The sequence below is a fragment of the Entelurus aequoreus genome, linkage group LG09, assembly GCF_033978785.1.
Source record: "Entelurus aequoreus isolate RoL-2023_Sb linkage group LG09, RoL_Eaeq_v1.1, whole genome shotgun sequence".
In the NCBI taxonomy this organism is placed as follows: Eukaryota; Metazoa; Chordata; class Actinopteri; order Syngnathiformes; family Syngnathidae; genus Entelurus; species Entelurus aequoreus.
In genome coordinates this window covers 59,312,835-59,328,731 of record NC_084739.1, presented here as the reverse complement: position 1 = coordinate 59,328,731, position 15,897 = coordinate 59,312,835, and the positions used below count along the sequence as shown (strand labels likewise).

Sequence of the window (15,897 nt, the reverse complement as noted above, 5' to 3'; positions counted from 1 at the left end):
AAAAGGAGAAGGAAGAAGCAAACACTTATAATGTCCTGCCCTATCACTCACATGTAATAATCTGATTCTTTATCAACAACAGAATACATAATGACTTTATTTAAGAAAATGCATTTAGTATATATATTATAGTATACATTAGTACTTTGTATATTAATTATATACAAACGTAATTACAGAACACATATATAACTAGAATTGGCAATTCCGGTAGGGATTGCGTGTGAATGCCCTATTTGCGCGAGCCGTCGAACCGCCGATACGTGTAAGCTGATCTGAAATGCTTGAATGTCCAGGGTGAGTGGAGTGTGTGGATGTTGGAACGGTTCGAATCGGTTGAGAATTGTGGGGTATGGAGAGGTTTGTATATTGCCCATTCTTTTTCAAAGGGGGGAAATTCCTGGTAATTCCGGGTAATCAGGGAATTTTCAGAACCGGGAAAACATGGTGGCTTGAATGTCCAGGGTGAGTGAAGTGTTTGGATTTTGTAAATATATATAATATATATAATCAGATGAGAAATGTGGGATATTTCCCATTCATTGTCAATAGGGAGAAAATTACAAGGAAATTCTGGGAATTTTAGGAAAGGGACAACATGTTGGGTTGGCAGTGTGGGTTGACAGTTGAATGGTCAGAATCCGATTAAAAAAATTGTGCAAAAGTTTGAGAATTGTGGGCATTGTTTAACTATGAATACGTCCATTCATTTGAATTGGGATTTCCAAGAAATTTGTGAATTTCGGGAAAAACAGGAATTTTTGAAAATACAGGTAATACAGCAATTGTCGTAGATGATCTGAATGGGTTGGTGTTGGAATTTTTCAACAGTTTAAATTCAAATGGGTATTGTGGAATTCCTGAACTTTCGGGAAAACCGGGAATTTGTACAAAAATGAAAATGGCAGTTTTGTTGTCCCAATTAAGAAGAATGTTTTGAAGGTGGTATTATCAAAAATAGTTAAAAAAATGTGGACTGTGAAAACGTTCCAGGAAGAGGTGAAAATAGGGCTTGTGAAAACCGGGAATTCTAGGAATTCCTGGAATTTTTTGAGCTTGAAAAATTGTACTTTGATTGTCCAAAGTGAGTAGAGTGTGTGAATGGTAGTATGTTTCAAATCGGCTGAGAAATGTGTAAATTGTTCAAGTTGGAAACATTTTCTGTCTGAAAAAATTTATTCTGGGTAATCTGGGATTTTTTTTGGGCGGGGGAGGTGGAGAGCTGAAAATTCCTAGTCGAGCTAAACTTTTTTAGATTTTCAAACGGTTCCGAAAACCGTGGCCTGTGGAGCATGCCAATGTTTTGCGGCGAAATAATAATAATAAATAGATCGTTTGGTGTAGAATCTTATATGTGTGAATGCTTGGGTATTCACACAATTGCCTCCATGAATACTCGAATAGAATGAAAATAATGAATAAAATACACACTCATCTCTAGTTTATATGAATAAAATATATTCTTATGATATTTTATGTGTACTCCTCTTTCTTGTACAACTCTACACAGATATGCATTGTTACAAACACAGTCACAAATACAGCGAGTGGTTCTTCAGGTTAACAGTGTTCCAATTTGCACGTTTTTCGGGATCTGAGAATAATTTTATCGCTTTTGGTCAGTGATTCTCAGACTTTTTTCCACCAAGTACCACCTCAGAAAAAACGTGGTTGTCCAACTACCATCATAATGACCAACATTAAAATACAGTGGCGTAATAGGCCTAAATATTCATTAAAAACAAGGCAAAGGTTTTATTTAACAAGTATATTTAATAGTTTTGGCCACTGTAACATTACACCCAGTTTGAACAGTAACACTGTCGGGAAAATAAAACACTGTACTTTAATCAGGTGATTATTTGGCATACCACTAGTTGGAGTCCGCGTACCATATTGTATATACTATATTCACCAATGATTTACCTTGGGCTACCGGCCGTGCAACATTGGTTCTTTATGCTGATGATGCAACCTTATATCATGCTGCACCATCATGCAGTGTACTTAAAGGCCTACTGAAACGAATTTTTTGAATTTAAACGGGGATAGCAGATCCATTCTATGTGTCATACTTGATCATTTCGCGATATTGCCATATTTTTGCTGAAAAGATTTAGTATAGAACAATGACGATAAAGTTTGCAACTTTTGGTCGCTGATAAAAAAAAAGCCTTGCCTATACCGGAAGTAGCGTGACGTCACAGGAGGAAGAATTCCTCACAATTCCCCGTTGTTTACAATGGAGCGAGAAAGATTCGGACCGAGAAAGCGACGATTACCCCATTAATTTGAGCGAGGATGAAAGATTTGTGGATGAGGTACGTTAGAGTGAAGAACTAGAGAGGCAGTGCAGGGTGTATCTTTTTTCACTCTGACCGTAACTTAGGTACAAGGTCTCATTGGATTCCACACACTCTCCTTTTTCTATTGTGGATCACGGATTTGTATTTTAAACCACCTCGGATACTATATCCTCTTGAAAATGAGAGTCGAGAACGCGAAATGGACATTCACAGTGACTTTTATCTCCATGACAATACATCAGCGAAGCTCTTTAGCTACTGAGCTAACATGATAGCATCTGGCTCAAATGCAGATAGAAACAAAATAAATAAATCCCTGACTGGAAGGATAGACAGAAGATCAACAATACTATTAAACCATGGACATGTAACTACACTGTTAATAATTCTCAGCCTGGTAAAGCTTAACAATGCTGTTGCTAACGACGCTGAAGCTAACTTAGCAACTTAGCAACCGGACCTCACAGAGCTATGATAAAAACATTAGCGCTCCACCTACGCCAGCCAGCCCTCATCTGCTCATCAACACCCGTGCTCACCTGCGTTCCAGCGATCGACGGCGCGACGAAGGACTTCACCCGATCACAGATGTGGTTGGCGGCTAGCATCGGCTAACGCGTCTGCTATCCAAGTACTCCTTGTTGTGTTGCTACGGTCAGCCGCTAATACACCGATCCCACCTACAACTTTCTTCTTTGCAATCTCCATTGTTCATTAAACAAATTGCAAAAGATTCACCAACACAGATGTCCAGAATACTGTGGAATTGTTCGATGAAAACAGAGCAGTTTGTATGGTGACACATTGGGTACGAATACTTCCGTTGCCGTCGTGACGTCACGCGCATACGCATCATACATAGACGTTTCCAACCGGAAGTTTAGCGGGAAATTTAAAATTGCACTTTATAAGTTAAACCGGCCGTATTGGCATGTGTTGCAATGTTAAATTTCATCATTGATATATAAACTATCAGACTGCGTGGTCGGTAGTAGTGGGTTTCAGTAGGCCTTTAATGTAGTATTGAGTGAGGAACTAAAAGCTGTGCATGACTGGACAGTATGTAACAGACTTGTCCTTAACACCTCAAAAACAAAAAGTATTATATTGGGGACTAGGCAAGGGTTATCTTGTGACCCAAAGTTGGATTTGAGGCTAGGTCTTTCAACAGTTCAACAGGTCAGAAGTGCCAAGCTCCTTGGAGTGATGCTGGACTGCACTCTATCCTGGTCAAATCATATCAGTGATATAGTTACAAAGATGGGAAGGGCTGTTGGTATTTCCAGGAAATGTGCTGCTTTTGTTGATCCACCTCTTCTTTGTCAAATTGTTAAGAGTTTAGTCTTGTGTCATATTGACTATTGTTCTACAGTCTGGGCGTCTGCTGCAAGTGGTGAGATCGGTAAGCTCCAGATTGTCCAGAATAGGGCAGCAAGGCTGGTTCTTGGTTGTTCACTAAGAACCAATGTGAACCAAATGCATGTTTCTCTTTCCTGGCTAACAGTGCAGAACAGGTTGTCGGCTAATACTCTTATATTGCTCAAATCAGTAACCGGTAGTAAAACTCCTGCTTTTTTCATGGCCCAAATAGTTCACAGTAGCACTATACATAATCACAATACCAGGGCGTCCAGTGAGGGTCATTTTGTTCTCCCTCGTCCCAGGAAGAATGCTTTGCGGAAATCGTTTATTTATAGATCTTTATCGCTCTGGAATAACCTGCCTCGAATTCTCACCAGCATTGAAAGTAAACAGGTTTTTAAAAAGAGAGTAATATTTTATCTGAGTCTTTAAATTAGTTTGCTCGTTGATGATTTATTTGATTTTATATTGTGTAGTTATATTTATATGGTAATTATTATTCTGTGACTGTAAATTGTTTGCTTGTTTTTTTATTGATGCTTTTATTTTTTTTATTTTTTTTCTGTATTGTGTAGTTATAATTATATGCTTTTACTTGTAATTGTATTGAATTGTGGACCCCAGGAAGACTAGTGGGTTGTTGAGGCAACCAGTTAATGGGGATCCTTAATAAAAATCAAATCAAACCATAGTTAGAGAATCACTGCTTTAAGTGAGGCACACGGTGAACCCCGTAAGATCCGACCAAAACATCCATTCTTAGTCTTAGCCTATAGCTAAAGATGGACATAACTTGGTTTTTTCAACCATGTTAACAAATAAAGTAAGTGTGAAGGACAGTCCTGGTGAGAAAAAGTACATTTTTTTCATTGATTTAAAGAAATAAATCATTAAAAACATGAGCGTGTAGCTGACTTGGCGAAACAATTGGAGCGTAGCAATGCAAGTCTGCACCAAAGTGAAGCAGAATGCGTCAATAACGTCAGCCAACAACGTTTTAGGCCTACTGAAATGAGATTTTCTTATTTAAACGGGGATAGCAGATCCATTCTATGTGTCATACTTGATCATTTCGCGATATTGCCATATCTTTGCTGAAAGGATTTAGTAGAGAACATCGACGATAAAGTTTACAACTTTTGGTCGCTGATAAAAAAGCCTTGCCTGTACCGGAAGTAGCGTGACGTCGCAGGTTGAAGAGCTCCTCACATCTGCACATTGTTTACACCAGCAGCGAGAGCGATTCGGACCGAGAAAGCGACGATTACCCCATTAATTTGAGCGAGGATGAAAGATTTGTGGATGAGGAAAGTGACAGTGAAGGACTAGAGTGCAGTGCAGGACGCCAGGGTGTATCTTTTTTCGCTCTGACCGTAACTTAGGTAAAAGGGCTCATTGGATTCCACACTTTCTCCTTTTTCTATTGTGGATCACGGATTTGTATTTTAAACCACCTCGGATACTATATCCTCTTGAAAATGAGAGTCGAGAATGCTAAATGGACATTCACAGTGACTTTTATCTCCACGACAATACATCGGTGACGCACTTAAGCTTCGGAGCTAACGTGATAGCATCATGCTTAACTGCGGATAGAAACAGAAGAAACATGCCCCTGACTGGAAGGATAGACAGAAGATCAACAATACTATTATTACTTCTACTATCAGGAGACACCGAACCAAACCCTGGACCTGTAACCACACGGTTAATGCTGTCCAGCCTGGCGAAGCCTAGCAATGCTGTTCCTAACGACGCCATTAAAGCTAACTTAGTTACGGGACCTTGACAGAGCTATGCTAAAAACATTAGCTCTCCACCTACGCCAGCCCTCATCTGCTCATCACCACCCGTGCTCACCTGCGTTCCAGCGATCGACGGCGCGACGAAGGACTTCACCCGATCATCGGTGCGGTCGGCGGCTAGCGTCGGATAGCGCGTCTGCTATCCAACTCAAAGTCCTCCTGGTTGTGTTGCTGCAGCCAGGCGCTAATACACCGATCCCACCTACAGCTTTCTTCTTTGCTGTCTCCATTGTTCATTAAACAAATTGCAAAAGATTCACCAGCACAGATGTCCAGAATACTGTGGAATTTTGCAATGAAAACAGACGACTTAAAGGCCTACTGAAATGAATTTTTTGTATTTAAACGGGGATAGCAGATCTATTCTATGTGTCATACTTGATCATTTCGCGATATTGCCATATTTTTGCTGAAAGGATTTAGTATAGAACAACGACGATAAAGATTGCAACTTTTGGTATCTGATAAAAAAAAGGCTTGCCCCTACCGGAAGTAGCGTGACGTAGTCAGTTGAACATATACGCAAAGTTCCCTATTGTTTACAATGATGGCCGCATGAAGTGAGAGAGATTCGGACCGAGAAAGCGACAATTTCCCCATTAATTTGAGCGAGGATGAAAGATTTGTGGATGAGTAAAGTGCAAGTGAAGGACTAGTGGGGAGTTGAAGCTATTCAGATAGGGAAGATGCTGTGAGAGCCGGGGGTGACCTGATATTCAGCTGGGAATGACTACAACAGTAAATAAACACAAGACATATATATACTCTATTAGCCACAACACAACCAGGCTTATATTTAATATGCCACAAATTAATCCTGCATAAAAACACCTGCGTGTTTGTTACGCTAGCTCCTAGCTCCTCTGCTAGCTCCTAGCTCCATAGAACACGCCAATACAATTCAAACACCTGATCAACACACACAATCACTCAGCCCAAAAGACCGTTCACCTAACCCAAGGTTCATAAAGCTTATATATTTTTAAAAAGTTATGTACGTGACGCGCACATACGGTCAAGCTATCAAATGTTTAGCAGCCAAGGCTGCATACTCACGGTACCTGATATTCAGCTGGGAATGACTACAACAGTAAATAAACACAAGACATATATATACTCTATTAGCCACAACACAACCAGGCTTATATTTAATATGCCACAAATTAATCCTGCATAAAAACACCTGCATGTTTGTTATGCTAGCTCCTAGCTCCTATGCTAGCTCCTAGCTCCATAGAACACGCCAATACAATTCAAACACCTGATCAACACACACAATCACTCAGCCCAAAAGACCGTTCACCTAACCCAAGGTTCATAAAGCTTATATATTTTAAAAAAGTTACGTACATACGCAAAAAAAAGTTGCGCACATACGGTCAAGCGATCAAATGTTTAGAAGCCAAAGCTGCATACTCACAGTAGCACGTCTGCGTCTTTGTCATCCAAATCAAAGTAATCCTGGTAAGAGTCTGTGTTGTCCCAGTTCTCTACAGGCGTCTGTGTATCGAAGTCAAAAGTCCTCCTGGTTAGAGTCTCTGTTATCCGAGTTCTTCCATCTTGACTGCATCTTTCGGGAATGTAAACAAAGAAGCGCCGGCTGTGTACTGTTGTTGCTGACTACGTTCGAAAAATACGTCCATTTCGCACCGACAACTTTCTTCTTTGCTTGCTCAGCTTCCTTCTCCATAATGCAATGAACATGATTGCAACAGATTCACGAACACAGATGTCCAGAATACTGTGGAATTATGAAATGAAAACAGAGCTTTTTCGTATTGGCTTCAATGTGGAAGGCATACCCGTGTTCGCCGGGCCACGTCACGCGCATACGTCATCCTCAGAGGCGTTTCGAACCGGAAGTTTAGCGGCAAATTTAAAATGTCACTTTATAAGTTAACCCGGCCGTATTGGCATGTGTTATAATGTTAAGATTTCATCATTGATATATAAACTATCAGACTGCGTGGTCGGTAGTAGTGGGTTTCAGTAGGCCTTTAAGCTGGCCACCGTGCTATTCCAAAATGTCTGCTTCAACCCATGACGTCACGCGCAAACGTCATCATACAGAGACGTTTTCAGCCGGATATTTCGCGGGAAATTTAAAATTGCACTTTATAAGTTAACCCGGCCGTATTAGATAGTACTTTATTGATTCCTTCAGGAGTCAATAAAGTACTATCTAATACGGCCGGGTTAACTTATAAAGTGCAATTTTAAATTTCCCGCGATATATTGGCATGTGTTGCAATGTTAAGATTTCCTCATTGATATATAAACTATCAGACTGCGTGGTCGGTAGTAGTGGGTTTCAGTAGGCCTTTAAAATAATGAAACGGTGGACATTTATCCATGAAAATAAAGGTGAAACTCCAAAAATTTTAATATCGTGCAAAGCTTTTTAAAGACAGCAATTAGATTTACAAGGTGAAACTAATATATGAAATAGGCAGTGATGGGCAGTAACAAGCTACATGTAGCTAAGCTACGTAGCTGAACTACATTTTCCAGCAGCTTAGCTACTTTTTTAACGAGTAGATTTTCCTGTAGCTTAGCTACTTTTAGACCCATGTAGCCAGGTAGCTTACATTAAAGCTACAAGCTACAAAGAGAGTGAATCCAGGCCAAAAAATTTTTTTAGAAAATAAAATGACCTGGATGAATGAGAACATCCATACATACGGAGAAAATCCATGATGGAAACCCACAATAATGCGTGTCCTTAGCCATAATTAGACAAATGTATGCGTTTAGAGAAAACAATGTCCAAAACGTTAGTTTTTAGTTGTTTACTCTGTAAACCAAAATCATAACTGCTCTCTTCATCTAAGACGTCCAACACAAATTTAGGAACACACATTAAGGTGAGTTGAGTTCATGAAAAGTTTTACTGTATATAACTATTACCAACTGTTCCAAAGCAACACACAACTCATTGTTTTTTGTCAAGATATAGATAGATGCTGTTTTTTTACTGTAGGTAGAAAAATGTTGTAACATTATAGGGGTGAGCCAAAGAAAAGGTAAACTAAATAAATAAATACAGTGGAGTGTGGGGAGCTACTATTGCCGTGTAGCTTGTAGTGTAGCTTAGCTACATTTAATGGAGAGTAACTTGTAGCTTAGCTTACTACATTTTCCAAGTAGCTTGCCCAACACTAGAAATAGGCTCATAACAATGCATCTAACTCAACATATTTCAAGCCTGCTTTTGTTAAAATTTTCAATTTTTCAAATACTGTAAACCATGATCATCAAAATTATAACAAATAAAAAGCTTGACATATCTCAATTTGCATGTAATGTGTTTATATCACTTATTAGTTTCACTTTTGAAGTGTAATTGTTGATATGGATGAACTTTTGCATGATATTCTATTTTTTGGAGCTTCACCTGTCTGGAAAAGCTGCTGATGGTGTGTTTGACAGAGAAACAGATCGAAGAAGGTAAATGCTGCACATTGTTACTACATTATTTCGTAAAAATACTGTAGTTATTTGTAATACATTCTACTGTATTGTTTTATTACATTTCTCATCTAAAAGTTTGTTTTTCCTACTAAAAGACAATTTAAAATTGTGCTGTTCAAGCACAGAATAAATTGATTTCACTTCATTTTGATGGGCGATGCGGTTTCACAATAAGAGTTTTTCAAGGTCCGAGCTGTGTGACAGAACCAATTAAACCCGTATCACGAGGTACGACTTTTTCTAACATATGAAATGTCAATAAATGGCATCAGTAGGGCTGCGAATCATTGGGTGTCCCACGATTTGATTCAATGTCGATTCTTGGGGTCACGATTCGATTATAAATCAATTTTTTCCATACAACGCGATTTTCGATTCAAAAACGATATTTTCCCGATTCAAAATGATTCTCTATTCAGTCAATACATAGGATTTCAGCAGGATCTACCCCAGTCTGCTGACATGCAAGCAGAGTAGTAGATTTTTGTAAAAAGCTTTCATAATTGTAAAGGACAATGTTTTATCAACTGATTGCAATAATGTAATCTTTTTTTAACTATTAAATGAACCAAAAATATGACTTATTTTATCTTTGTGAAAATATTGGACACAGTGTGTTGTCAAGCTTATGAGATGTGATGCAAGTGTAAGCCACTGTGACACTATTGTTCTTTTTTTATTTTTTTTTATAAATGTCTAATGATAATGTCAAAGGGGGTTTTTTAATCACTGCTATGTTGAAATTGTAACTAATATTTATACTGTTGTTGATAATATTCATTTTTGTTTCACTACTTTTGGTTTGTTCTGTGTCGTGTTTGTGTCTCCTCTCAATTGCTCTGTTTATTGCAATTCTGAGTGTTGCTGGGTCGGGTTTGATTTTGGAATTGGATTGCATTGTTATGGTATTGCTGTGTATTGTTTTGTTGGATTGATTAATTTAAAAAAAAAAGAAATTAAAAAAGAAAAAATTATCATTATCAAATTATCGATTTTTGAAAAATGAGAATCGATACTGAATCGCACAACGTGAGAATCGCGATTTCAATTCGAATCTATTTTTTCCCACACCCCTAGGCATCAGTGTCGACATTACACAAATTCTTAAAACAATCATTGTGACTATATTTTAATTTTTTCGGTTACTTACTGTATTTTACTTGTTTTGGGGGTGGTCTTTCAAGTTGTCACCTTTTCTTCTTTTTTTTTTTCCAAACATTTTTTGAGTCTATTTTTTTCCCCCAAGTATTGGCGAAGGCCGTGGTCAGGCTGTGTCACGGCCTCATGACAGATTGGTCGTGAGGTGATAGAAGCAGCATTGCTCATTTACAAGAGTGTCACTCAAGTTCTCCTCTGTCTTTCAACCTTCTTCCAGTGCAAGAAGCTGGACTCGTGGGAGAACATGAAGAGAGTGATCACCCTTAACGAGACCAGCACCCTTAACGAGACCAGCAACCTCCAGAACTACCTGGAGGTAAGGTCCGCTTTATATGAGGACTTTATCAGTATTTGTTTTTTTGTGACTCGACATATCTGCAAAGAAGAGTGACTCACTCCTATGTCTGATGATGCTTTTATTGGAAATCCACTCATCCATGAGAGGAGCGGGAGGAGTAAAAAAAAGTCATTAAAATAAAGACGATTTTTCTTTTTTAGCACATGGTTGTTTCATCAGTCTGCCTGTAAATCCCTCTAATGACTTAATGAAGCTGGGAAAATGCTGACAACATAACTTTGCACATGTGAGCTCCATACGTTTGCAGGTGATTTATTGTAAGGATTTAGTATTCTTGCTCCAGCATTACAGACCTGTAACTCCCCAGAGTACTTGAAGTACTTGTATTTTGCATGAGTTTAGTGGTACTTTTTTTTTTTCGTCAAACATCCAAAAATTAAATGAACTGAGGTTGGGAAGAAAGAAAAGGTTAACAACTAAAAGGCCAGATTTTGGTATAGAATTTAAAGGGGAACTGCACTTTTTTTTTTTTTTTTTTGCCTACCATTCACAATCATTATGACGACGGATGGATTTTTTAAAAATACAAATAAAAGTCTGCTTACAGCGGAGCCAAGGGGATGTCCTCGATTCCGCCCATAAAACCCAATAAAAAAATATAAAAAAAGTGCCAACAATACTAATATTAAGCAAGTATTAGTGATATTGTTATTATAAGCGCTAACACAGACAAACTATTTATAGCGGCATTCATTTTTAAATTAATGTGCCGCGTATGCTTAAAATAAGCCAAAATACGTAAATATTAAATGTTATTATAAGTGTGCCTGTTAGTATATGACATGTATACGTACTTCATGTATATAAAACCCTATTGGAGGTATTTTGATGTTTTTGAAGGGCTTTATAGGCAGAATAGAGCGGTTCCCACAGGCTTCACTGTAAGAGGACTTTTGATCGCATTTATTTAATATTTAGAATGCATTAAAGAAAATACATCCGTCGTCACGTCTTTCATAATGATTTTTCTTTTCTACGTGTAAAACCCTTCCTCGTGGTGTACATAACATCTAATAGTGGTTCTTTGGTCCAAATTTTGCATAGATTATGTTTTACAAACCGTCTTCAAGCTGCTTTCTGACAGTCTCTTTCGGATGCGGCGTTTTGTGGGCGGTCTTATTTATGTGTCTCCACTGCGGCTGTGTCTTTTCCCCGCCTTCTATGTTGTAGTTTTCAGCGCTTCCATATGGAGTCTATACTGACTACTTTTTATTATAAATGGCAACAGCGGAGGAAGCATGTGCATGTACGAGCCAGTCTGCCCCACAACAGAAGGATAGCAGAAAAAAAGGAGCTTATTGAATACAGCGTCAGACTACAATGGCGGACTCGCGCAAAGATCTTTAAGTAAACATCTACCATAATGGAGATATTCGCTGACGTCACAACCGGGAAAAACGTCACAAATTGGGCAAATTCCAAACGCTTGGGAGAAGTATGAAGGAAGGCAAGATTGTTTTATAAATATCTCTGCCACGTTACCATGGTTACATTTGATATTTTCAGGACTTATGTAGATCCCAAATACACAAAAACAGGCACCAATAGGTAAGAAAAGTTAGTTTTGCACAATAGGGCCCCTGTTGAGGCAACTCAACAGTACATCTCTTGAAAACTATTTAACATTTCCCTATTATTAGCTGAGACATTAGCGTCCTAGGGTGTCAACAACCTCCCAATGGTCTGTTCTCCCACATTATCTATTAATTTAACAATTGAATAATTATACCCACTCCACATCCATTGCAGCCGATCACCCTGGAAGGGGGTCCCTACATCTGCAGTCCCTTCTCAAGGTTTCTTCTTATTCTCCAGCTGTGGTCTTTTGAGTTTTTCCGGATGTCGGTTTAGATCAGGGGGTGTTGTTCTGATTTTGTGAAGGTCTTTGAGACATTTGTGATTACGGGCTATATGAATATCTTTCTATTCATTTAAAATGTTTAATTTCTGCTCCTTAAGTCGAAATTTACATAAAAACTATTATTGATATTTTGGGAAAATGTTAATAACTTTTCCAGTGACAAATAGGTAAGCCGTAGCCGACACTAAGAATACCATACCACGTGGGGCGGAATAGCTCGGTTGGTAGAGTGGCCGTGCCAGCAACTTGAGGGTTCCAGGTTCGATCCCCGTCCGCCATCCTAGTCACTGCTGTTGTGTCCTTGGGCAAGGCACTTTACCCACCTGCTCCCAGTGTCACCCACACTGGTTTAAATGTAACTTAGATATTGGGTTTCAATATGTAAAAGCACTTTGAGTCACTGGAGAAAAGCGCTATATAAATATAATTCACTTCACTGGAAAGCCATTTAACCTTAAAGGTACAACGATTGACTCTGAGAGTGCAGAATCAGCCGCCTTTTGGTCCCAAAGCCAGATCCTTAGAGCCAAAACCTGCCAGACCCATCTACTGTAGGTCAGACTGACACAGTTAGTCACCAATCCACATGCACATCACAAGTCATGAGTCAAAAGGGTGGGGAATAAAAAGCAAAATATGGTCCTTATTACAGCGACACTCTAGTGACTTGAGAACTCGGAGGAGATTTGGTCAGCAATGTCGAGGGAGCATCTCAGAAAAATTGGCTTGTCAGCATGGGGAGAATAAACATTTGAGAAACATCGCACAGAGATGCAAGTGTTGACGCGCTGGTTGGAGCAGCAGACGTGAAAGTCTCAAGCAGACAAACAGCCTTCTCAAGAGTACTGAACCTAATTTAACATTGAGAAAGCTTGAATACATTTTTGAATGCTACAATTAAAGGCAGAAATAATGTGTGCTTTACAGTTGATTGAGTATACAAAATCATAACGATATTGGAAAATACAAAATTGGCAAAGCAAGGGTAAAAGCTACTTTTGCTGTATTGTACCTTTAGGGGCGGTGTGGCTCAAATAGGAGAGCGGCCACCCAGAAATTTAAGGGTTTCTTGTTAATCCAGCCCTCGCCATCTTAGCCACTGTCGTTGTGTCCTTGGGCAAGACACTTCACCCACGTTGCCTCCAGTGCTACTCACACTGGTGTATGAATGTGAGTGAGTGTTTGGTGGTGGTCGGAGAGGACGGTGGCCAATTGGCAGCCACGTTTCCCTCAGTCTACCCCGGGTAGCTGTGGCTACAAATGCAGCTTACCACCATCACAGTGTGAATTTGGAGTGAATGAATGAAGGTTTCTCAGTGTCAAAAGCTTTTAGTCACAAGAAAAAAGGCGATATAAATCCAATCCATTATTATTATTACATGAAGTAATCGTTAAGGCACCAAAGTTACATTGTTTTTAAAAAAAAAATTATAATATCAATACTACATGAAGTGATCAGATAAGTGATCCCTGGGGTACTCCAGTCTAAGAAGCAGCAATTTCAACTTACCAGTATGTCTTAATTCTACTGGTATAAATTCAATAAAACAGCTTTGGGATTTGACAACAAGATAGGAAACAGTTTTATAAATCAAAATTAAAGCCTTTGTGAGGCTGTCACCACACCCATTTATCCCAAGCGTTGTGGACACACCTCCAATATCTTTGCTTTGTTTCACAGAAGAAAACAATTAATGTAGTCCTTATTTCTTAATGTGTGGTAGGATGGTGGTGGTGGTGGGCGGAGCAGGGGTTCAGTAACATCCAGCAGTTTTTTGTAACATCACATGAACCAAATGTGATGTTAAAAAAAATTCCGAGTCGGTGTTGAATGTTGTGTCAAACACATATGTGGGAACACTAATTGATTATGAGCACGACTGGCCCTACAAAAAGTCTTTTGCGACGCGTTTCGGTCTATTTTGACCTCATCAGGCTGACTTGCAATAAACGCTCAAGCAGGATTTCCACCATCTTTTTGACTGCAAAAGCAGGATGTCTAAATGCTAAAACATGAGGCCAAATGTAAACACATCCAGAAGTCCATTTTGGAATAGGGGACTTCAGCTATGTCTTCATTTTCCAGAATATCAACCAGGCGTTGTGCTCCAATGACTGGATCCTGGCTCTTCACCAGATCCTGCTCATCCTCCTCATCGTGGGGAAGTGGCTCCTCCCACTGGGGGGCGGGGTCACAAGGGACGAGCTCTCTCAGCTGCTCCTGATCTTTGTTGGCACGGCGGCAGACATCCTTGAATTCACGAGTGAGACGCTCTCAGATGTCAAGTGGGTGGCTCTTACGACGTTTGCACGATGGCTTTGGCAATGCCTTGTATTTAACGGTCACACATGGATGGATGCGTCATACCGATGTACCGATCAGTCAATCAAAATGGGAAACTGTAAATACATTTAGGATTTCCCAAACTCTCTACCTGTCCTAGCTCTGTACACACTTATGTATTTGTTGTACCAAAGCACTTTTAAAGATCATATACAGTAATATTTGAAGTTCTAACGTATTGTCTTTTCCAGAGAGAACAGTCCTCAACTGGTGTATATCATCCTAGCCGTGTGGACCTGGAGCATGTTGCAGTTCCCTCTACATCTGGCTGGTGAGTTGAGGACAAACAATTGGAATGCTATATGGCAGGGGTGTCAAACTCAAATACAGAGTGGGCCAAAATTTAAAACTGAACAAAGCCGCGGGCCAAGGTTGAACAAATGAACCTTTTAATAGTGACCCAAACAAGTTTTGCATTGAATATTGAACAAGCAAGGCTTATATAACTTTATAGTGACATGCAAAATCGTGTTTCAAATAATAATAATAATAATTAAAAAATATCAATGGCATATCAAATACAATTTAAATACAAATGTAATGCCTCTTTTCTATTTGCAGCCTTCTGAGGTAAATATCAACATTAACTTTTTCCACAGGCTAATAAATTTGAAAATAAAATAACAATGAATAAACCAACCATTCAGGACTTTAAACTGCTCAGTTTGCAACACACTGATCTAATCTGATGTGCCCAAGAAAGATACCTGGCATCTTTTCTGGGATGCTAGTTCATTAATGTCGGGGCTCAGGCTTTGAGCTGAGGCAACCTTCATTATCGAACAAAGGTGTTCATCAGTCATTATATCTCGTAGTCCAGTGGTCCCCAACCTTTTTTTTTAGCTGCGGACCGGTCAACGCTTGAAAATTTGTCCCACGGACAAAAAATATATATATATTTTTTTTTTTTCATAAAGAAATACAATCATGTGTGCTTACGGGCTGTATCCCTGCAGACTGTTTTGATCTATATTGATATATAATGTATATATTGTGTTTTTTATGTTGATTTAATAAAAAATAAAAAATATATATATATATATTTTTTTTAATTTCTTGTGCGGCCCGGTACCAATCGGTGGTTGGGGACCACAGTCTTGGGGGCGTGCCTTAATTTAACGTCCTCTACGAGCTGTCGTCATGTCCGCTTTTCATCCATTCTAACAACGTGCCGGCCCAGTCACAAGATATGTGCGGCTTCTGTACGCACACACACGTGAATGCAATCCATA

At 39.1% G+C, this 15,897-nt stretch overlaps 1 protein-coding gene across 1 annotated transcript in view; it reads left to right on the top strand.

The window, feature by feature from the left end:
- Nucleotides 1–15,897, top strand: part of LOC133656908 (transmembrane protein 26-like) — a 33,315-nt gene that overhangs the window by 11,799 nt on the left and 5,619 nt on the right. The window contains exons 3-5 of the mRNA XM_062057772.1: nucleotides 10,320–10,418; nucleotides 14,408–14,607; nucleotides 14,857–14,936. Of these exons, the coding sequence (XP_061913756.1) occupies nucleotides 10,320–10,418; nucleotides 14,408–14,607; nucleotides 14,857–14,936 (379 nt within the window). The remainder of the gene's footprint in view (nucleotides 1–10,319; nucleotides 10,419–14,407; nucleotides 14,608–14,856; nucleotides 14,937–15,897) is intronic.